General features: G+C 34.6%; 1 protein-coding gene across 2 annotated transcripts in view; it reads right to left on the bottom strand.

Annotated features, from left to right (window-relative positions):
- ARID4A (AT-rich interaction domain 4A) overlaps window positions 1–25467 on the bottom strand; it is a 79173-nt gene that overhangs the window by 49769 nt on the left and 3937 nt on the right. For both annotated transcript variants that reach the window (XM_072629319.1, XM_072629320.1), the window contains exons 4-8: window positions 23506–23571; window positions 22161–22251; window positions 3996–4075; window positions 3820–3914; window positions 2158–2290 (exon numbers count right to left, since the gene is read on the bottom strand). In XM_072629319.1, coding sequence (XP_072485420.1) covers window positions 2158–2290; window positions 3820–3914; window positions 3996–4075; window positions 22161–22251; window positions 23506–23571 — 465 coding nt within the window. The remainder of the gene's footprint in view (window positions 1–2157; window positions 2291–3819; window positions 3915–3995; window positions 4076–22160; window positions 22252–23505; window positions 23572–25467) is intronic.

The raw sequence follows: 25467 nt of genomic DNA, 5'->3' as shown, positions 1-25467 counted from the left end.
ATTGTAGATGGGGGTCTAGAACTGACAGAAGTGACAGATGAAGCAGTGGGATTAAGGGGAAAAAAAAGAGAAAAGACAGAACCTTAAGGAACACCCAACTTAAGTGGTTCAGAGGAGAATGAGAAGCCAGTTAAGCAGGACAGAGATAACTAGAAAGGCATCCAAGAACACAGCATCTCTGAAGCTAAGTGAAGAAAGAGAATCTGGAAGCAGATAGTATTCAACATTGAATGTTACTATCAAGACGTTAAGCAATATGAGACTGAAAAAAAGGCGCTGGATTTGCTGTTTAGGAAGTCGCTGTTGCCCTTAGGAACTACATTTAAAGGTGTTAAAAGGAGAGGTATCAAGTATAAATAGCTTTTTAAAAAAATGGCAATGAAGAAGAGAAAGAAGACTGTTAAGGGGATGGTCAGAAAAGTTGAGGAAGGCTTTTTCTTTTTCTTTTTTTTTTTTTATTATTTTTTAATGTTTAACAATCACTGCCATACAATTGAGATTTTATCCCCCCCACACGTACCCCCCACTACCCCCCTCCTTCCCCACGACTACATACAATTCTGTATAGGTTCTACATATACTTTCCTATTGAGTATATTTTCACTATAGTCATGCTATGTAGTCAGACTAAAATAAATGAAAGAAATCATATAACAAATCAAAACATGATACACAAACACATACACATACACAAACATGATCTGCTACATTTTGTGAATGACTTCCATATTTCTTTCTCTGAGTGTGGAAGGCATTTTGCCTTGAGAACCACATTTGGGATTTTTTTTTTTTTATAAGAAGTTTTTGCATTATTACAAAATTCCAAGTCTACCAGAAAAAACTCTCGCACACTGTGGTCGTTGCTGTGCACAAAGTTCTCCTGGTTCTGCTCCTTTCACGCAGCATCAGGTCATATAAGTCCTTCCAGGTCGAGAGAGGCTTTTTCAGGAATTGGAAAGTTTGTTTGTGGAAAGAAGGAGAGGAAACAGAGACAAAAGATGCATGAAACAGAGAAGATGATTGCTTGAACAAGGCCCTGGAGGGAGGGGAGATGAGGAGGATGGGATCAAAAATGTAGGTAAAGGAATGATTAGCTTAGTGAGGAACAGAAATATCTTTTTCTTTAACCTGAGGGAAAGAGAAGAGTGGAATATGATGAGAGATAAAGGGAGTCCTGTCAGATGAAGTTTTCATCCAAAGAGTCTTTTCAGTGAATTAGGAGGGTAAGTCATTTGCCAGAAGTATAAGGGACAAGGGCTGCGATCATTTCTTATGATGCCTACTGGGCCAAAGTCTTGGTGAGTGATAGATACTATGAGAAGCAGCATTGTATAATCCTGCAAGTGCTAGACTAAGAGTCAAGAAACTGTGAATCCTGCCTCTGACAGCTACAGGACTTTGGGGAAGGTCCTCCTTAAACCTTATTACCTGCACTGACAAAACAGAAATAACAAGATCTGCATTACCTACTGCACAGGGATCGGGAACCTCAGAGAAGAAGGGATGAGATGTGCTTTGCAAACTTCAAAGAATTATATAAATATCATTTATTATTTTTATTCTATTATTACTCTAGGTATATATTCATAAAAGCATAATGGAAGACGTAGGGACGGGACATGCGTTATTTAGAGCTCCAACTCGCCTGGCTAGAGGGAAGGGCTCACACTGCCGAACAGCAAGCTGAGGAACATAAGCCTTATCCTGGAAGCAGAAGAGAGCTGTCTGAAGACTTTGAGCGGAGTAGCATCCTAATGAAACCACCATTTTACAAAGACAATACTCACAACAGTTTGTAGAATCACTTGAAATGGGAAAGACAGTGGAAGCAAGGAAACAAAATAAAATGCTATTGGAGTAGTCTGACAAGCCTAATCCCTAGAATCCTACAACAGTAGCGGGAATAGAGAAGATGTGGGGATATAAGAAATAATGGGAAGGAATGACTTAACTCCTTGAATATAGTGGATAAAGGGCAAGGAAAAGTCAAAAGACCCTAAAAAGAAATCATTTGAATCTACTACTCTGCTTGAGAGCATAATTTTTCATGGGGATGAAAAACTGTCAAAATAGCAATGGTTTTATGTTTTCTCCTCTAAGAATATAAAGTAGAACAAATATTTTAAATGTTTTAATAACTGGCTAAAGTCAACTTACCAAGGCTGGGTACCACTCAGTTTTCTCTGAAGTAGAACTCACACTCACAACTTTTCCTAATAATTCATCATTAAGACGTCTTTTATCTTCATCTTCTTCTTCACTACTTTCTTCTTCTTTTTCATCTTCTGTCCTACAATATAAAGACAGTAACTCACAATTAACTCAAATAACTAAAATATGACTGCAGTACAAACTAGCAATAATGATGTAAGTGGCGGGGGGGGGGGAGGTGGAATTATAGCAAATATAGCTCAGAATGAAGAGAACACTCTCTAACCTGGTTTGTTACCTTCTGCTTTAAGTGAGCAGGAAGGACCTGGTAGCCCTGGAAAAACAACAAATGAACCCAGATTTGTGAGGCACCTCTCATCTCGTTCTGTTGGCTCAGTAACATAAAGGAGGTCCAATCTTAAGTTTTTATTTCATTCTAAAACCAGTTCTTTAAAACTGTCAGTAAATACATAAATTTCTTGTTATGCCACTGTAAAGCATTTTCAGGTTCATTTTGGGGGAAAAACCCAAAACAAAAGTCAAATGTAATTAAAAGTACATTTTAATTCAGTTCAGAAGTCAAAATGTAATTAAAATTTCAATGTTATAATAAAGCTTCCTTAAGTCTTCATTTTTTAACCAGGTGTTGTTGAGAGACAAGAGAGAGCCCACACAAGTAAATTTTCCAGGTAAATGGAACTTACCCAAGCACCAACTGGTTTTTTTTATGGTAAACATTTTGATGGAAATACTCACAGAATTTAATTTACATTTTTCTGTCTTTTAAACAAAATACAATGAACATCATTTAACCTTTCCTTGAGAGCTAAAAGGGAATCACTATGAACTATTTATTACCTAACATGACAATAAAAGGGATCTATGTCCTCAGGGGAGGGATCATTAGAGATATGAAGAACTTTTTCTAATCAAACAGCATACCCCAGAATATTGGGCTTTTTCAAATCTGCATGGTAATTTTTCTGTCACTTCCCTTGACTCTGTCAGGATGTCATTTCTCCTTATTTTTGTCATTGTACTTGACTTGGGAATTGCCTAGGGCTCCAATTTACTTCTTCAAATCTACTGCTTTGAGACACCAAATAACTAACCTTGTCACATAATGGTATTTGAAATAAGAGTAAACAGGCTCCAAAAGGGATCTATGATTTCAAGAGATGACTTAATATGTAAATTTTTTTGTTTTTATTTTGCTCTTCAGCAAATTAGCAGAAATTAGTGAAAGCTGGCCTTAATGGACAATTAACCTCCAGATAAAATGAGTTATTGTATACTAACGTTACTTTGTTTTATATATTTTTGTTATTTTAAGAATATTATTTTTTCAAAATCTGTAAATATTCCTAACAGTAACATTGAGATTTATCACATTTGATTCAAAATTTAATTCTGGGGCTTGACTACCAGCCAAAAAATATGGGTAAGAGTGAAGATTGTTCAAACTAATGAAATATCTAACAAAAGAAGATTCACTTTGCACTGAAGGAAAGGTAACCAAATAGTCAAATTCTGGCTCATCTGAAATGTTAAGTATTTTTTTAGATTGAACTGGATTAATAAAATTGATTTAGTCACTCATAATCACTTTTTACAAATGTATCTTTCAACAGTTACAAAACAAAGGAAGAAGAATGTGGAAAAACTCACACAGGAAGAGAAGACCTCCTTCCTCTGTTGGATTTCTTTCCAATTACTGGAGTGCCAAAGTGCTCTGGATTTGTTAGTGGAAGCTGGTCAAGCGTCTAGAGAAAAGCATATGAATTATCTCACAGGTTTTCCACTACAGAGAGCTTGTAATTTTAAGATTTAAATTGTCTCCTTACCTCACTCTCTGCAAAATGTCTTTCCCCCTTGAGGCACAGGGAGGTTCGTCTTAACGTCCTTTCATCACCATCATCAAACACTGCAATAAGCCAAAAAGTAGCAGGGATTTTATTCAATATTCCATTTTAAAACACATAATGAATTTCATAACAAATACTCAACAGGAAACTTTCTTAAAACTTTTTTGACTGAACCTATGATTTCACTCTTGAGGGAGAAACTTACTTTACCAATGCATGTTGCACTTACTGAGCGATTTAAGAGTTTTAAAGAGTTGCCCAAGGGTGTCAGATTTGCCCTGGGTCACAAAGTGTCAGAGACAGGTCTTGAATCTAGTGAGGTGTTTCTGACTGAGAAATTGGCTCTTCCCTATGGCTCAACATTATCTCTCACAGTATCTCATTATTCACTATATCTCGATATGATATCATTACAATTATTTGGTACTGGATATTTACAAAGTGATTAAGACTTGGAAAATCAATATTTGTTTCATTTTATAATGCAAACTGACACAGGTAAAATGGCTTATTCTGATTAAACCATCTTTCTTTTCCTATTCAAACTGTGGCTCCAGCCAAGAAACCTTGATTGCTACACATTTATTTAAAGCAAAAATAACAGAAAATTATGCCCCTTCAGTCCACACTCTCTTTTCCCTAGAAGTAGCTCCAATAACTCGAAAAGTTGGTTCTTGGCAGCATAACTTTTTCCCACCATCTCTAAACATGCTACTGAGTATGTGGAATGGTAGAGTATTCATCTGCAAAATATAATTTTAATGTAAAAAACTATCTTTTGGAAGAGAGAAACATTACTACGCTAGAAAACAAGGAGTATTTTTTTTAAATTAAAGCAATGTCAGAAAAAAAATCAAGTAGAATAGGAACATATAATTTTACCTTTAATTACAAAGGGACTTTTCATAACAAAATAAGCCAAAGTTACAATGAATCTTTTTTTTGCCTTCATGTTCTAATATTGTAAATACTTAACAGTAAAAAATTGGTCTACAAGTGGAAGTGTCACATAGGTGGCCTAGAGTCAGCATGGGGTCCATAATACTCTCCAGTGTGGCCTGAACCAAATTAAAATGTAATTAGGAAACATTTAACATAGATAGGTAATATTAGTATGTGGCTAAGTTAATATATGGCCTACAGGGACATTCATATAAGGGTTAGAGGCCCTGCGTCTACTGAAGTTTGACACCACTGATCTACTCTTTAGTTATTAAGTACAGCTAAGGCCTATAAATAAAGTCAGTGTACCAGTAATAGAATGACTAGTATTAGAATCATGTGGCTGATTTTGGATCTCATGGCAATACGAAAGTCATAGTTCCTACTGTTTCAATCAAGGATGTGTAGAGATGCTACTATAAATCAAAATCATTACTGTATCACAAATCAAAATCAATAGTTATTCATTAAATTTGGGAAATTTTAAAAACTCAAATTCATTATCAATTTTAAAATTAATTACTGTAATGATCATAAAGAATGGAGAATGCTCTGAAATAACCATAGTATCATTCCAAAGCAATATTTTGTAACAAACTGAAAAATGATTATCAAAGGCTATTTGTAAGAAACTATTAATTTCATTCTAGAAAAATATACAGTCAACATCTGTAGAAATTAGGCAATTCAAAAATGTAATCTTTTGAAGATTAGCTTTTGTTGAAATAATTCAGACTTATTTTTCACTTAAAAGACTCCTACTCATCCCCTTTGAACCTAGTCTCTTCCCTCCTTGCAGAATGCTGTGAGACTAATCTCTAAATACCACTTCAATTGTATAGTTTACATGTTCAAAAGCATTCCAAGACTTCTTTATTTCCTAATGGGGTCATTAATGCTTCTGCCTGGGTTTCAGATCCTCTATACTGTAATTCTACCATGCTAAACAACCTATTTTCCACTTCTTCCCAAGATTCACCTACCCCTTTGATCAGACTAGTCTCACTAAACTAAAAACAAAACAAAACAAAAATCTCAAACACCACACAAAATTTCAATTTCGTTTCTCTCAAAAGGAAATGTACTTTTCCCCTTTCTTATAAAAGTGACTCATCTTTCAGGAGTTCATTTCAACTCCAACCCTCCTACATGAAGCCTTTTCTGACTATTCCAGCTCTTTTGATTTTCTTTACTTACTGAGGTCATCACCAAGAGAAAGATGATAACAAAGAAGGATCTTAAAAACTTTTGGTATGTTCATTTTTGTATATAATGACCTTTTCAGATAAAAAATACTTTGAAAGGAAGACTTTCAATGACACAAGATTATTAAATTCTGTGACAAAATAGATGTTAACATAAAATAAATAGTAACTTAAATTATATATATCTAGCACAATTCTATTCTACTCTTTCAAAGACAATCACTAAAAAACAACCGTTATTTTTAAGAATAAGAATCATCAATATAAAATTTTGTAAAAAATTCCTACCTTCTAAAATGTATGTAACTAATTTACCTCCAAATCCCACATTTTAAAAAGTGTTTTAAGGTTATCCAAGAATTTTATATCACCCCATTTGATATAATTTAAAGATACAAAATTCTATGTCACCTTCAGAAGCTTAAAGTCAAAATATGTTGAGATTGTCAAAGTCTAGGATATATCAATTCAACAAAATGATCTTTCTTAAACTGAAGATTTTAATAGTAAATTAGTTTCAGTTTTGTACTGATTTAATGTTAATTCCTGCCCTCCCCTCTTTACCCTAATTTCTTTGTGACATTTCTATCACATACAAATACTACACACATCTACATATGTATATATAATCACTTCACAGCTAATATTTGTCTACAAAGAACTAGATCTGTGCCTATGCTAATAGTAGTGCTGAGCTTAAAAGCAGATTAACAGAGAGCTACTGTCCTCATTAGTGATAAACACATCAGGACAATAGCTGATCTGGTAAAATAGCCAACTGTGCTTGAGTTTCACTGGATTCACCTTGAGTTGTGTTCCTAAATCTACTTGTGGCTTTTTAAACACTTCTCTTTTAATGTGTTAGAAAGCTCTTGAGATCCACCAGCACTAATTATATAAGCAAAAATTGGTAAAATTCTTAAAATTTGGTAATCATTGCAAAATCCAATTGATGAACTTTAGCAGACACATCAACACATGTATATATATAACATACCAAAATGTCAATAACTTAAAACTCAATTTGAAATTAAATCACAGGTATAAAATTGGCTAGGCAGATTAATAGAATGCTGGTGATTTTCAACTGGAAAATAATTAATATCAACCAAAAATTTTTTAAAATGCATTTGTGCTAAACTGATATGAAATGGACAGAGGGGAGGAAAAGATTTTCAGTTAGTGAGTTTTCTCCCTCAGAAATCTCAGCAGAAATACACTTAATTATAAAGTTTATTTTTAAAAGCTTAGTAAAAATTACTTTTTATCAACTTTCACTACCTAGCCCTAAGCATATAAAATATGCAAAACTGATTCAACAAACATTTGTTAAAAGCCTATTATGCGCAAGGAGCTGTTATTAGAGTATGAGTATAGACCCCAAAATGATTAAGTCATTGTTCTATAAAGTAATAAAATATACTGTTACGGGTATACAACATGTAGACAGATAGATAACTGAAGAGGAATAAAGTACTATCAAGCAGGGTGGGAAGGATCAGGAAGTCTTTATGGAGGAGAGGACACCTAAATGAAGACAAGAATTCTAAGAAGAGATGAGGGATAGAGAGTACGTAGAGCTTGGGGATCATCTAACAGTATAGTCTGGTTGGAACTTAAGAGAATGCAAAAGGAAGTAATGTGAGAGGTCTAGGAAGATAAATGGAATACCAGGCAGAGAAATTTTTATCTTATCCTATATGATAATAATAATAGGAAGTCACTGAACACTTCTGAGTGGGAATTGATATAGTAAGACTTATGTATTAGGAAGATCATTTTGGCAGCTATACAGAGGATGGATTGGAGAGTGGGCAGCTGGGAGACAAATTAACAATCTGTTGCAATAGTTTAGGTGAGGTAATGAAGGCCTAAAGTAGGCAATGATAGTGTGGGTAGAGATAGAGAAAATGATGATTTCTATTCTGGATATAATAAATTTAGAGTTGCCAGGGGTTCATCCCAGTGGAAATATCAGTAGGCAGTTGGCAATGTAAGCCTGGGAGTTAAGGAGTTAGATTAGGAACACAATGTATACATATAGGAATCAGTTGTTAAGAGAGAACTGAACCCAGGAGAGCTGATGAGAGGTTAGAGAAAACATCTGGTCAGAAATTTTGTTACATGAAATAAAACTAACAAAGAAGGCAGTAGAATGCATTACAAAATTATGCCAGGAGCAGTATGCTACAGCAATCCCTTAAACCACATCCTGTGGAGGCAAGTCTGGAATGTGACCATAAGAAACTCCTAAACCTTTCCTTCTTCTCAAGACTCTTGTACCAGTCCTTCCCCCACATTTCTCCAATTGAAGATCACACCTCATACTTCATATGTAAAAAGAGGAGATTCTTATTGTGCTCTTTTCTCCTTCCGTACATCTCAAAGCACATGGACGTCATTCCTCATTTTCTTTCTGGTACTGTTATGCTATTTGTATCCTCAGTGCGTACCATGGTACCTAACACATGGCAGGCATCTAATAAATACTTGTTGATTGAATGATCCCTTTCTGTCTCATTTGACAGGCAGCTCCGACAACCATCCTCTCCCTTATCTACTGGTTCAATCCTTGACTAGTATAAACACACCCATGTCTCTCCACCCCCTCTTTTAAAAAGATAAAACACTTAACCCCATCATCATCTCAAACCATAACATGCACTGTCTTCTCTCTGTTCTGTTTGTGAGTGTTTTCTCTTCCCTGCTCCTTTCCTCCCTCTCTCCCCTCATTCCTTCATTCCCTGCTTTCTCTGACAGCCAAACTCCTAGAAAAGCTTGTGTAGTTTCCATGCCTCCACTTCTTCTCCACTAGATTCTCAACTTTCTCTAATATGGCTTTTGTTCTTATCAATAACTGAAACTGCTCTGTCCAATGTTAATCAATTCTTCCTACATCTCTTTGCATCATTTAACAATGGTGACCACCATATGCTTCACTAATCCTTTCCCCTTTCTGGATTTTTGTGACACTGTCCTCTCTTGGCTCCCCTCCTATCTGACTGATCTTTCTCTGTTTCCTTTGGTGGATTATCCACATCATGCTCCCTAATAGGGGGTGTATCCAAATCTGTTTTAAGTCTCTTTTTCTCTCATGAACTCCCACATTATCACTTCTATGCAGGTGACTTTCTAACCTATCCCTAGTCTCCTTCCTGAGCATTAGTCTCAAATCATCATGTCTGTGGTAAATTTTCAACTAGATATGTCATAGACATTTCAAACTCAAATTTAACTGTCTTTTCCCATAAATCCTTTTCTTTTCTGAACTTCTTTATTTTTGTGGGGGTACTACCATTCTTCTAGTCACCAAGATTTGCAACTTGAGTCATGCTCTATCTCACCTCACACACCCAATCAACTGCCAATTTTGGTCAATTCTATATCCATGACATAGATCACCTGTTTCTCCTTTCAGCTCACATAGCCAACACCCTAGTTCAGGTTCTCATCATCTGTTCCCCAGATTATTGAGAAACCTTCTAGTTACTCTCTTGGCATCTCCTCTCTTTAATTCAACCTCCATATTGTTGCCAGGGATTTTCATAAAGCACAAGCATGACCATGTCCTGTTGCTGCTCAACAAACTCCAGGGACTCTCAGTTACTTCTAGGATCCATCAAATTCCTCTGGCTCCAACAAACCTTTTCAGTTTATTATGCAAAAGTCTATGACAGAAAATAATCTACTTCATATCAAATTACAATTTAGGGACTGACAACCAATTTCACTCTGAGAAATCATGAGGTACTAGCGGCAATAATTAGTTTTTGTCAACTTGGCAGGTCTTTATAGTATTAAAAAACTTATTATTTGAAAAGAAAAAGAACAGAAGAAGAAAATAAAGAAGAGAGGAATCATATGCTAATTTTGTGATAATGATTCACTATATTTGTTATTAACTATATAGTTAATAACAAATAAATGTAATGTTAGAAAAAAAGATATGCAACTTCATTGCTTCTTTCAACACTTACAATGGTCTCCACTCCACCAATAAAGGCCAACCTTACATTCAGACACATCTTAGTAGATTATCTTCATGAGTTATTGCACTCCCTATTCCACTTCAAGTAATTACCTGGTACCCAACCTTCTGGTGATGATCTATCTTCTCTGCACCTGGTTACGTTGGTTCTCAGATGACAGACAGTTACACAATCCTGTTTCCTAGACCTATATTCAAAGTCTTTTCAATTTCTTAGGGTCTGAAAACTATGCCATCAGAGAGCAAACTCTAGCAACAAAACAGAGTCATATTAATGACATGGTGAGGTACTGAAGCAGAACTGGAAATGCTATACCATTATCATGTTTAATAAAGAGATAAATCAGGTAAATCAATGTTTAAAATTTTTACTGAAGAATAATAACTATCTTGGGAGTTCATGATTATGAATTATTATTAAAAGACATTTATGTGGTTTTTTAGTTTGCAAAGTATTTGTAGCCATTACCTTATTTAAGCCTCAATCTGTGCTATATGTACTACAGATATCATATCTGTTTTTCAGATGAGGAAACTGAGGATTAGAAAATGTAAGGGCATGCTCAGTCACATAGCTAATAAATAGAATGGCATTGAAATCCAGGTTTTCCTGATTCCAAGTCTAGCACAATACAGACAATTCCTCCTTTACATTAAAGAACCCCATTCTGCAAGAGGAGGGGGACATCCTTCAAAAGGTCCATTTACATTAAACAGGAACTGGCTATATGTACTATGCCATGATGTAGGCCAGAATGTAATCTGTTATATTGTTTTTACGAGAAATATTGAAAGATTTACTATTGAAAATAACCCTTCAACTTACTGATTTTGCAATTTTGACATATTCTTTTTTTCTTACAGAAATGACTGTATTGTAGCTGAAATCAAAGGGTGTCACATTTAATTAATCAAGTGTCCTATTTTGAAAGTGATGGGACAAAACCAGTTCATTTTTAAAGGTGGAAAATTCTCAGAAGACACCTAATTGCCTAGCATCAGTATATTATGAAAGGAGAGGGGTAAGTGTTTTTCTTTACCACAAACAATAAATATGCATATTTATTCAAGCACTGGTGAACTGTTGAACTACACACCATAACAGGTAAATGAAAGCTTCTGATATTTTAACATCTAAAACTATTTATAGGATCACTGGTTTAAAGCTGGAAGGACCTTAGAAGTCATTTAATCCAACCTTCTCCATTTAGAAATGATGAAATTAAGGCCCAGCATGGGTCAGTGACTTACCTGGTCACACAGACACATAATGGCAGAGCCAGGATTTAAACTGAGATCTTCTCTCTGACTCCAAGTTCAATGCTCTTTCTACTATACCACAATGCCCCTCTATAACTGCTTTTCCATAAGAGAATATATATTTTTTTCTCTTTAAGGTACAGTATATACTGAAGAACTTTGATTAAGTAACAGCCTATAGCTTAGGAAGTTATTTATGTACAGAGATGCTGAATAAAAAATAATAAATTTTCTGCCTGCAAACCTTAAGATTCCCATAATTTTTATTCCAAGAAAGTACCCAAGAGAACTGTTTCTTTAATATTTCTTTCAATCATGTTTCCTTTTGCTTTTATTTTTCTAAACTAAATACATCTAATACTTTTTTGGGGAGGAAAAACTCCCACACTTCAAATGCAATAAATGCTGTGTTTAAATAAAAACACAAACTTATAAAGTTGCAAAGAACCTCAGAGGTCATCTGTACAAAGAGGGAGCTGCATTAGACCCTCTCTGGACTCCAGAGAAGTAAACTGATTTACCTAAGATCACACAGATAGTAACTAGCAAAGCTGATATTTGAACCCAGGTGCAAATTAAGCCTTCATTCCATTAAACCCATCATAACAGATTCAAAGGACACTGTTTCTAGATGCACTGTCATCTTAACTTAAGTTTTTAACTTAAGATTCCTCTAGTTTTTATTCCAGAAAAGTACAAAAGAGAACCCAATTCCTTAATATTTATTTCACTCATTTTCTTTTACTTATAATCACTAATCCATGAGTGACTAACAGTACTCTACACAGTTGCACCTTTAATGCAACAATAATCACACAGATTTATGTTCTAAGAAACAATACACACATACACACACACACACACATGCGCGCGCGCTGTGATTGGAACTAGTTATGTACAAAACAATAAAATCTTAAAAACATGACAACACATTAGTATTAAATCACACATGTACAGAAAGGTACATAAACTAATTGGTTCACATTCTCTGTGACTGACACTATCAGATAGTGAAAGATCAGAGGGGATAGGAAAGTGGTCAAGTCTAAATGTCAAAAATTATTTTTCTCTATTCATTTCATTATTAATTCAATAAAAGTCTTGAAATCAAGATAATTAAAATCTCTTACCAGTACATCTATATGTAAGTACTGTTTCAATAATTCATCGAAACAAACTCTTTAAATATTTGTAACAAATACTTTAATGACAAACTGTCAGAAAAATTGTCTAGAGAGAGATGCAATGGAACACATTCCAAGAATCTGAAATGGTGTTATGGCATGAAAAGGTTATTAAATACTATTTAAATTAACATAAATATGCACCTGGCAGTACTAAACCAGAGGGAGAAGTCAATGACTTCAGGTTAGGGGAATAGGGTCCATGATGAGTTGTGGAGAGAGTTTAAAAAAAAAAGGATATCTGTATATGAAAGAGTTCCAGCTCCCAGAAGAAGCCACTACATCACTTTTTGTTTTACTCCTCCCCAACAGCACCAGAAAAAGCAAGGCCCCAAATGGCAAGATTTCTGCTTGTATTTCCAGGATAGCAACAGGATCTGTGTGTGTGTTTCAAAGCAGAAGGATGAGAGAAGTTAAGGAAGAGGAATATCCATCTCTTCTGACCCCTACTCATTACTCTCTATTCATCTATCTATCTTTAAAACATCAGATAAAATTTGCCTTCAAAGTTCCTTGTGCATCCAAAAAAAATAATTCTCTGAACTCATTTACATTAAAATACAATGAACTAGTAATAAGGGAAAAAATGTCAGATTTCTTCCTGTTTTCACCAAACTTTAGGGCTGGGAGGAATCCCACAGATATCATCTAACCCACCTTTTATTTCTGAAAGAGGATATTTTGATAGGATCAAAGAGATTAAAAATAGGATCAGCAGAAGATCAGAAAGGTAGAAGGAGGTGATGGTGGTGATGGTGGTACAAAGAAAGTTATCACTGAGTAAAAGAAATTTCACAGATTTCACAATTTGCTTAGGGTTGGCCCTGTTTGTCCAACTGCACTCAAACAAACAGTAGTTGTTCAACAAAGTATTTTTGTCTTCTGCAGCTGTGCACACGTGCAGCTTGGCAATAACACTGATGTTGAGCTGTTTGATTTATTAAGTTTATTCATACAGCTGACTGTTACAGGATAAATCAGAATGCTACAATGGGAAGAAGCAAGAATATGGAAAGCAAATGAGACCTGGGTTTTAGTCAGAGTTTGCTAGCTACTACATGTGTGACCTTGAGTAAATCACTTCTTTGGGCCCCAATTTTTTTATCTGTAAAATAAGGGGATTGGGCTAGATTATCTCTAAGGTCATTTCCAGCTCTAAATTCTAGGATCCTAAGCATCAAAAGCATAAGGATCAATGGCCAAGAATGATGATTAACATATCATTGAAGTTTGTTTTATCCTTAATACAAAATTTGTTAATATTAAGTAGGTCATTATGCTTTGAAAAAACAAAGCTAAAACTTCTAGCCCTTGGTAATGCTTTTATTAGCATCATAATCTAACTGACTAAACACATCACCTCTTAAGTAAAAAAAAAGCATTCAATAAACATTTGTCAAATATAAAACTGGATTAAACTATGCAACATTTTACATTTGCTAGAACTCTACTGAAGTGACCATGGATTCCCAAGGGCAATGTCAGCAGACTATAAGCTATCAAAGGCCTTACTGTCAAGCTGGAAAAGCTCTGGAGTATATTCCCAAGGATGAACTATACAACTTTTCCAAGGATCAAACTAAACTCAAAGGAGTTCACCACCAGATTGGTGAAAATCTCAAAAATCATCTATTTCCAAACTAAAGTTACCTTGTATCTATTTTACATATCTATTATCTATATCTCTCTATCTACAGCATATGCTTGAATACATAAATGTGTCCTTTGCTAGAATATAAATTCCTTGACAGCAGAAGCTGCTTTACTTTTGTTTTCCAAGAACTTAGACAATGCCTGGTATGTACTTAATAAATGCTTGCTAATTGACTGCTGCTAAAGTAATCTATGGGACAGCTAGGTGCCTTGAGGATATAGTGTTTGGTCTACAGTCGGAGAGACTGAGTTCAAATCAGACACTAACTGTATGGCTCTGGGAAAGTCACTTAACCCAATCTGTCTCAGTTTCCTCATCTGTAAAATGAGCTAGAGAAGGATAAAGCAAACCATTCTAGTATCTTTGCAAAGAAAACCCCAAATAGGGTCATGAATAGTTGGATACAACTAAAATGACTTAACAACAACAAGAATTTGCCTCAGTGGAGGGACATCAAATAAATTAGAGATCTATGAAGTTCTGAAAGAGAAATAGTACAACAGAGAACACGTTACAAAATAACATATAAAGTCTGTAAATGACATCATTAAAAATTCATGTCTCCATTAAATTATAATTTTACAAATAAGTGTTGCAATAGTAGAATTAGGAAATAAAACCTAATAGGAAATTTTCAAGTTGAGAAATTTTAGGGGAAAATTCATCCACCTATGATTAAAACTCATGCTTAAAGAGACAAAAGATAAGGAAAGTAAAGACTAACAGTATTAGAAGCAAATTAATGCTATTACTTCTAATTCAGGCAAAAGTAAAAAAAATTTAAAAATTTAATATGACTGCAAAATAGTATTATCAGTTATAGCAGCTCAGGTAACTCAATAGATATTGCTCAAATTTGTGCTCTCTAAGCAAGAAGCAATTTGTATCACCTGAGAAAGTATCCACATCAGTGACATCACAGACCCATAAAAAAACTGATGAGCTAAAGGGGCAACTAGAAATGACTGAGAAAAATGTCAGAACTCAGAAAAGCTGAATAGTGGTGACAGGAATTCAAAGTACAAGCTGGCATACAATTTTAAATGTAAGTTATAGACATTTTATCTAGTATGATTTCATTTATATAACTCAGAAAGAATATGACTAGAAAGTAACGAACATGACACATCAAATCACATGTAATAACTGCTTTTTTTCTTTTAATCATGACAATTGAGTAATTCAGATAGCTGAAGACCAAAAAATGTATTAAAATCACACCATAAACCAACTCAGCAATTTTGAACTATTATGTGTTATAGTAAGGGAAAAAAAATAGCTCAGGAGTCTGGAAATCTGGTTCTTAGTCCTTGTTCTATCTAGAAGATAATCTTCTCATGTGACCTTGACTAAAACACAACTTCCTGGAAGGGGCAGCAAGGTGTGCCTAGATGGCACAGTGGATAGAGCGCCCAGGTCTGGAATCAGGAAAATTCTTGTTTAAATCCAACTTCACCCACTTAATAGCTGTAGGACCCTGAGTAAGTCACTTAACATTATTTGTGTCAATGTCCTCATCTGTAAAATGAGATGGAGAAGGAAATGGCAAGTCACTTTAGTACTTTTGCCAAGAAAACCCCAAATAAGGTCATGAAGGGTAGGACACGACTGAAAATGATTAAATAGCAACAATGACAAAAAATGAGATTGAATTCTATGCCTTTCTGTAGTCTGGTCATAGAAGGCCCCATTAGGTGCTCTCAACAATTAAATAACTAGTATTTAAAGAAAAAGAATACATATTAACTGGTCTTGTTGGCTTCTAAACTAATCATCAGATACCATTACAGCATGCTGCAAAGGGCTATTCCAGATTATTAGGTGTCTAGAATTTAATTTGCTAACAAATAACATTCTAATAAGGACACCATGACTGAAGACTTGAAAATCTTTTCTTAATGGAAAAAATTTCATTGTAATATGTGTTATAGTTTACTTGTATGAGGAAAAAGACCAAATACTCTCTAGTAATTCTACAAATTGAGACTAATACACCAGCACTGGATTTGGAGGAGGTTGTTTTGTTATTCATTCACTCAATTATTTGAGACTGGATCTATCTCACCCAGGCTGAAGGTGCAATGGCCACTCATGGAGCTCATCTTCACATCATTAAACAGCGATGTGTTTAACCTACTCAATTTTTTCAATCTGGGTTGCTTCATCCCTCATTAGGAATCCTAGTGACTTCCTGCATCCAGGAGCTCACCATTTTGACTGGAGTTAGTGAGAAAACCCAATCAGCTTTAGCCCTAATACAGCTCAGAACTCCCAAATTCCAGCACTCCATCAGCATCAGATTCTTCAGCAGCAGGGATTATAGGCATACACCAAAATGCCTGGCAATACATTAGTCTGAAGACAAACTACACTCTACAGTTAAGATTTCTTACTCAGTATTCTACTTGCTACAATTTCCATTAATCCACAGCACAATGATAACTGATATTCAAAAAGATCTAATACACTAAAAGATCAATAGCGTATGACTAAATCATATTTAAAATAATTTTTTGTATTTACTATATCTCATATTCTAATTCTTTGAAATTGATAATCTTTGGTACTATTTTCTATCAGTCTGGCTCCTCATTCTATCAGGTAACAGAAAAGTCAGCACATAGCAGCTAAATATGTAATACTGGCATTAGAGAACAAAGGCAACAATCATGTGATAAGCAGTGATTTATCAAGATTTTACTATATTTTTAGAGTAGGCCTGAACAACCTGCGGCCCACGGAAGCTTATAACCACCAAAAGATTTCATGCAGCCTGAGAAAAACGTAAGGGAAAACATCTTTGGTATGTAAAGGAAATCCTTTGGTGTGCTGCAAGCGGCCTGAGGGTCATAAGTGGCCCACTGGATGCAAGTTGTGCAGGCCTGAGTTAGAGAAATAATTTGACCTACAGCATTCCTGAATACATGTAATAATGAGGCATATTATCAAGTTCTATGTTTCACTGTACTGAAATGATTTTTGTTCATCAAAAAAGCCTACAAACATTAATAATACATGGTCTAGTTATTTTTATTCTTTTGTCCTTTTGGACAACTTACTGCCACTTTATTTGAAGAGATGAAGAAACTGGAAAAAACAGATTGAAACACTTAAATATAGGTACTGCTTTTTACAGAGACCTCTATTTTTTTTTTACTTAGAGCTAGAGATTGAAAAGGATAGTAGCAGAAAAAGGATGTTATTGGATAAAGTTTCAGTCATTCAAATATCAATATGCTTCTATTCATACAATGAATTAAGCCATTCACTTATTAAAGAACCTATTTGCTTGCCTTCTCCCAATCCCACTCCTGGAATTGATCCTCCCCTTCCCACTTCTCCTGCCCCCAATTTCCTTTTCTACCTTTCTTCATCACCAGAAAGTCATCTCTCCCTCCTCAAAATTTTCACAGCATTTTGTCTTGCTCTTCCTTTGCATTTATCTCAGTTAACCCTGTATCAGTCATTGTGCAGTCATCTTTCCTCCTATTAGACTATAAGATCCTTGAAAGAAGACACTGTGTTTCCACCACAATGCCTACTTAGTACAATGCCTTGCACAGCAGGTATCTAATACATGTTCACTGAAATTAAATAAATGTTTGCAACTAAGGAGATCTCCATTATGAGCTCTAACTATAGTTCACTGTGCATCACTGAACACAGAAATGACACTCTTTGACATGTCAGATTTCTCATCTGTATTAATATGGTAGCAAATAACTTCCAAATGATTATTTTTGTTCAAATTTTTCTTGCAATTATTTGAAATACTCCACAAAACAACGTTAGCTAGGGGAAAAGAGGGAAGAGAAGGAAGGGAGAGAAGAGAAAGAGAGAGGAGGAAAAGAAAGAAGGGAAGAAAGAGAAAAAGAGAGGGAGAGACAGAAAATATAGTTAATGGATTTTTTGGCAAGGGTTAATTGAAGATCTTTACAAGTACTGAAAGTGATATTAATACTTCGTAAAAAGATATTGTTCATTGTTTCATATGCAACTCTCGGTCATTAGTGAGTAGGAACACTAAAAGATTAAATCAGTAGTATGAAAGTGTTTTTAAAAGTTAATAGTACCCCAGGTTTACAGAGGGGATTTTAGGGACTCCTTAAAAAAGCTGGTAGGACATTGCTTTTTTTATACATAACATCTTTTTGATCCTTCTATAACACTATGTTAAAAATTAGATTCAAATGAAAATGTCAAAAATAGGATTCAACCTTAAAACAAGTAGCAATACATGATGAAATCAGAATCTCTTCCATTTTGAGTTCCCTCCAATGATGTATATCACAGCCACACAAGCCTGCCTTTCACATGTGACTCTTGTCAGGGTCTTCACATAAGTTCACCAAAAAGAGTCTGCTCAAAGGACCAGAAGCCTTCCTTTAGTTTTCCTGGCTCTATGAAGATGTTAGTGGGGTACTGTGACTTTCTACTTGTCATCCCTTCCCTATCTTCTTTTCTTACCATACGTTTCCTTGATGAGAAATCTTTTACTCTTGATTTTCGTGAAGTTTCACATTAGTTACATGCTGCAGCATATGCATACCTGTCACAGCTCTCTTTATTGTACTAGGTAAAGTGTTTTAATTCACTGGAGATTTGTATTCCTCATCTTTTGGCCATAAGCAATGCTGATAGAATGGTATTTGAAAAGGTAGGCCCTTTGTTTCCAGAGGAAGTTTAGGGTCATTAGTAGAGATCTGCTCTTTTCTGAGGTGATCCAGACTGCTCTCCTCCTCCTATTCAACTAGGAGCTGAATTTGCTGTTCACCTGCACTTTCTGTCCCAGAAAGACAGACCAAGAAACAAGCTCTTTATAGGCTGTTCAAATGCATGTCACTTCCACTCATGAACAATAAAATGGATGGAAAAATGATTGCTTCTAGGAGGCTCTGCAAAGAAGTAGGGCTTGAAGCAGCCAGAATCATCATAAAAAAAATTTTTTGCGTGCCTACTATGCGTAAGGTACTGTATTAAAGCAAAACTCACACTGACTAAATGAAGCTTTTAAAATATTCTTAAGTATCTTTTTTCTAAGAAATAGTGAGGGGTAGTGGATAGATTTCTAAACTCCAAGTTCACAAGTCTTCCAAAGACCTAAATTTGAATACTACCTCAAAAATCTAACAGCCATATGACCCTTTGTACTCACTCTTTCTAATTCTCAACTTTCTCATCTATAAAATGGGATTTATAACACCTATTTCACAGGGCTGTTCTAAGGATCAAAAAAGAAAACATATGTGGAGCATTGCAAATCTTAAAGCAATATGTGTGAGCTATTATTATGATTAGTCACATGTAAGGGGTGTATTCCCAGCTACAGTCACTCATCTCATTGCCTAGTAGAATGTTTAACACACAACTGGCAAAGAACAAATGCTGAATGACTTGTTTTCAATACTGTTCATATAAATGTCAAAACACTATTATACTGAAAAGACAACAAAAGACTAATAATTCTCTGGAACATATATACTAACTGATAAACACTGCCATGATTTGCTCAACTTCATATTCCTAGATAAGAGACATCTATATATTTTTCTATAATTTTCCCATAATTCTTGTCTCTGTAATCCTCAAATATGAGGCATTATTGAAAATATATCATGTGCTCCACCAATAATTAATAATATTGATACCTATGAACCAAATGGATTGAATTTCAGAAATATTCAGAAAGAAAGAGTCCTGCTGCAGAAGTATAAGGAATATTCCATTAGCAATATTCACATATGTAGGCAAACTTGCTATTAAGTATCATACAAAAAACTTAACACAGTACTAGGAAAAACCTATATTTTACAAACACATCAAAATAAAATTCCATGACTGAGATAGAAGTTTAAATCAATCTCTAATAGTAAAGTTTCTTAAAATCATATTGCCCAAAAGACTAATGCTATGCCAGACAATGATAACTTCCAAAGCAGGAAAAAAGATGTTGGAGGAAAAAAAAGTTATGCCAAATAAAAGTGATTCTAACAAAAGGGGCCACAATAACAACAAAGAACGTATATATCCTTGAAACTAAGCCATCAGCAGTTATCTCTAACAACAGGGAAGGAAATATTTTCTCGAAGCCAAAAAAGCAAGGAAATTTAAAACAGAAGCTAATGATTTCATTCCCTACTTAAGATTTACTAAATGTTTTTCATAATTTGAAAAGCTCCTGTATCTTCCCCACCACAAGTAAACTACAATATTATAAATAAACTCACGTGCTAAAAATGCCAAAAGCAGAAACCCAACGATGAAGACATTCAAACTAAAACAAAAAACTGGCTCTAAGGCTTTTTGATCATTTTAAGTGTTGTGCTTAAGCTTTATAGAACACACAAATTCCCACCCCATCTTAACCTCCCTATTTTTGTGTCAAGGCAACCATCATCCTCCATATCCCCCAGACTGAAAATTTAGGAATAACACTTGAAACTACATTCCCCCTACACCATATATTCAATCAGTTGTCATTCCTTCCACATCTCTAGTATCTCTCTCTCCCCCCACTCACACAACCACGCCAGTCCACGTCCTCATTACCTCTGACCTGGACTATTCCAAATTGTACTCATTGCCTCAAATGTGTCTCTGCTCTCTAATCCATCACCCTGAATATCTATCAAAGTGATTCCCAAAGCATAGGTCTAGTTAGGTCACTTTCCTGCTCAAAAATAATTAGTGGTTCACTACGGCTTATAGAATAAAATTCTTCTGTTTAAAATCTGAAGCTCTTCACAATCTGGCTCCAGCCTACATGCTGAGACTCCTTAGATTATTACCCTACCAAACTGCCCTATCTTTAGGACTCCTCATACACAACATACCATCTCCTCTCTCTGAACCTTTGGGTAGGTTGTTGTTCATGCTGGGAATGAACTTCCTCTTCACCACTGCCTCTTAATCCCTAGCTTCCTTCACAGGTCAATTCAAATACCACCTCCTACAAGTGCTAGTGCCCTCTGAAATTATTTTGTATATATAAACTTGCATCTACTTATAGGTGTATGTATTGTGTTCTGCCTCCCTGTAAAATGTAAGCTCCTTGAGGAAGGGGAACTTTTTGCCTTTGTATATGCAGTGATAATTAAATGCTTGTAGATTGCCTTATCCAACAAAAAATGTTAGCTAAAATGGTATTGTTACCAATATTTGAGGATAAATATTATTTAAATTCTACTTTTGGGGTTCAATATAAACCCAATAATATTCTACTTGTCACAATGTCACCACAATCAATGAAACACAACCAATATTTACTATTTACTTTGGGTCCAGCACTATAGAACTTTAAGACAAAATTAAAAGGATAAGAATGCTAAAAATCATGGTATGATCAAATTAGAAATTTATAAACCATATTTTTCTCTGAAAAAATAACTCCATTAAGGAGCTCTAATTATATCTTTACACTGATAGGCTTCTGACTACATTCTTTCCACACTGATCTGTGATAGTCATATTAGCCAATGCAAAACAAGGCCCAACTTGTATTACATTGTGGTGATTTATACAACAGTCTTGTGGAAAACTGGTACCATCACAAATAATGAAAGATTAAGGCCATTTTTTAATTATAAGAAAAACAGAGGAGAAACACAGTAATAATGCTAAAGTTCACCATATATTTAATCCAACTTCCTTGGACGGAACGATGAAAGAACTAAAAAAAAACAAATTATATTCCTGTTGCTACTTTCAGATGGAATAACACTTTCACCTTAACAGAGATATATGTTCCCCAAAGGCCATCTCCTTCTCATCAGAAAACTTTTGATCAAATATAGTATTACTATTTTCAGCAGATATCTGTATACAACTTTGTTGACAAAAGTGTTAACTATACTTACGAAACAGAAGTATACCCCAATATTCAAATCCACATGAATTAATATAATTACTTACCTACAGTATACCAACTGGCATCTGTCAATTTACTGATAATAGCTTCCTGAATGGATCCATCAGGTGTTTTAGTTTCCACAATTGCTCCAACCTAAAGCCCAAAAGCCAAACATTACAGATCACCAAACTTAAATATTGCTCTTACCTTCTCAACTACCCCCAGATATGAAAGTCTCCAGGAAAAAAATTATACTTTCAAATATAGTTAGTTATTTCACTAATATTTATGTACCATTCACAGTATCTCATTTGATTTTCACAATGCTGTTAAGGCAGATGAGGAAAGTTGTGGTTCAAGTTGTTTATGTTATAAAGCCAGGACTAGAATCTGGTCTACTGGCTTCTAGTCCTATGCCCTTTCTCCTACACTATAGTGTTCAATAAATTTCTAAATATAAGATCTGTGAAACAACAAAACAAGTAACTAAAAGTATTTTCTAGCTTCTTTCTTAGAGATCAAAGTGAGGATAAAAAAAAAATTAAGATGAATCACTAAAACAGAGTCAGGATTTCTTCCAAAAAGTGGCAAAAAAAATCAGGATATATTTCCCTAAATATATTATTATCACATAAGATTCAATATCAGTAACATAAGTGTGTGTGTGTACATATATACATATATATTTATATATACATATACACATATGTACATGTACACATTTTAATGACAGGACAAAGCATTTGAGATAGCAACCCTAACTTAATGAAAGTAGGTTTCTCAAACATCTGACTTGCCATTCCAAATTTCCATTACCGAAACAACAAAAAACTTTAAGGCAAAAATCTAGCAGAACAATACATCTAAAATTATTCTTTCTTTAAAATGTTATTTAGTATCTGTAAGGATATAGTCATTTGAGAACACAATTTATGTTAAAAAATACTAATATTCGATTTGATCCACTATTACATTTGTCGGACTCAGAGGATCCTTTTGATAATAATAATAAAGATTTATAGACTGCTTTAATGATGCAGACTGCTTTGCATATATATTGTCTCATTTAATCTTTTACATAGCCTTTGAGGTTGATGTTATTATTATCCCAATTTACAGAGGGGGAAACTGAAACTGAGAGAGGTTAAGTCATTTGCCCAGGACCACACGGCTAGTAGGTGACAAGAGGCAGGATGAGTACTTCAGTCTTCCCAGCTTCACTCCAGCACTCAGTCTCTGACACCAAGTTGCCCCCTTACTGAATAAGACAGAATTTTTTCTCTTGGCTTTACATTTATATAAAACACTGATAATTTTCCAACCCTTTTTACAAAAATGAAACCCAGGATGCTACATATTTTAAGCCTTGCAATTTCAAGTATTATCTAAATTATACTGCATACATACTCTTAAAGGTCCTTTTACTTGATCATCTTGCACTAATTGTGTAGAGTTATCCTGTTTCAGAATTACCTGAAAGAATTTTGCAAAATATTTTTTTACTTTTACAATAATGATAATTATGATTACAATATTCATTAAAAACTTATATTAATCATTGCAATGACTTAAAATGCTTTTTCATTTGTCAACCAAACAAAGACACATTTGACCTTCACCAATAAAGAATATAAAAATATAAAACCTAAAGAGTCAAGTTCATATTCGAAATTTTTTAAATTTTAATTTTTTTCATCTTGTAAACTAAACCAAAGAGAGAATTGTGACATACCATATAAACTGCTCAAGAATCATACTTGTTACATACTTTAGAACTATTTAAATTCTCTAATATGTACAGTAAATTAAGTAAAGGATAAGAAATTACATAGTTCCTGCTCTTAAGGAGCTTACAATCTAGTAGGGGGACATAATGCACAAGTACCTATAATATAAATTAAAATTATAAGTGTGTAGGAAAAGTTAAACTAAGAGAGATGAGGGAGTAGGGAAGAAGGGATCACTTAGAACTGAAGAGAAAGAAAAACTTCAGGAAGGAACCTACACAGGGAGTGAAAGGAAGAAAAGAATTTAAACAGGGATGTAGAAGTCTGGTTTCAGAAAGTAGTGAGAGCCTAAACAAATATAAAGATAGAAATGGACAGGACAAGATAAAGAAATGGCTATCACAGCTGGAATGTAGATTGTATGAAAGAGTCCTATGAAATAAGACAGGAAAGTTACAATGAAGCCACATTATAGAAGGCCATGAACACCAAACGAAGTTTATATTTTAACCTGTCTGCAACTGGAAACCATTAAAGGTTTTTAAACAGAAATAACCTGATGTGACTTATACACTAGTAAGATTACTTAGGCAATGGTCAAAAGGATAAGTTAGATAGGAGACACTGGAGTAAGATCATTTGAGTGCTGAAAATTAGTAATCCAAGCAGAAGGAGACAGCTGAATGAGGGTACTGGCAATATCACTGAAGAAGAGGAAAGATATATATGACAAAGACTATGAAAGCTTGGCCATTCACTTCACGTGAGGGTTTAGAGAAAGGGAAAAATCAAAGATGGCTGCAAGGTTTTCAGTCTGGGAGGACAATGTTGTCACCAACAGAGATATGGAAGTGAGGAGGGGAAAATGAAGAAATCAGTTTTGAATATGGCAATTTGGAGGTACCAGTAAGGTATTAAGGGTAAGAGGCAGCAAATAAGTTGGAAATGGAGAATTGGAGCTCAGGTAAAAAGATACAGATTTTGAAATCATCTGCATAAAGGTGATAATTGAGGCCAATGAGAAGGAAGATCACAAAGAGCAAGAGAGGTGAAGAAGGCCAAGGACAGAGGCTTGGGAGATGCCCATACTTAAAGAGCAGGAAAAAGAAGAGAAACCAGGAAAAGAGGCTAAAAAGGAATGCTCATAGATGCAGGAAAACTAGGAAGGGAACATTCCAAAACAAGCACCACTACTTGAAAAAAGCTCTTACCAAAACAAATAAACACAGCAAAAAATCTAAACGGTGCATAAAAGAATCACCAAAATAAAAAAATATATCAAATACTCATTTTCTAGATTGTAAGTATTAAAACAGTTGCAATTTTCATTTACAAAAAAAATTCAGTACTTCTAAGAAACAACAAAAAAATTAATAGAAGCTCATTGTTTTCAAAAATAGCTCAGTGACAATACTTCAATATAGTTGAAGTATTATTAAAAAATGGAAGCATACCTTACAAAAACTAGAAAATAAATACTACATTTAAATTAACTCCTCAGATCTACATATTTCCAAATGCTATCCTGGAGATTTCACCTACAGTTTGTGGAAAAATTTCAAAAGTAGACCACATAACTCAAATTTATATCCTATCCTGTAACAGTCATTAAATAGTAAAAGGGCAATTGCCCCCTTCGGGA

This window comes from Notamacropus eugenii, chromosome 1, assembly GCF_028372415.1.
Source record: "Notamacropus eugenii isolate mMacEug1 chromosome 1, mMacEug1.pri_v2, whole genome shotgun sequence".
Lineage (NCBI taxonomy): Eukaryota > Metazoa > Chordata > Mammalia > Diprotodontia > Macropodidae > Notamacropus > Notamacropus eugenii.
The sequence above is the reverse complement of the archived record's forward strand: the minus strand, read 5'-3'. Positions and strand labels throughout refer to the sequence as shown.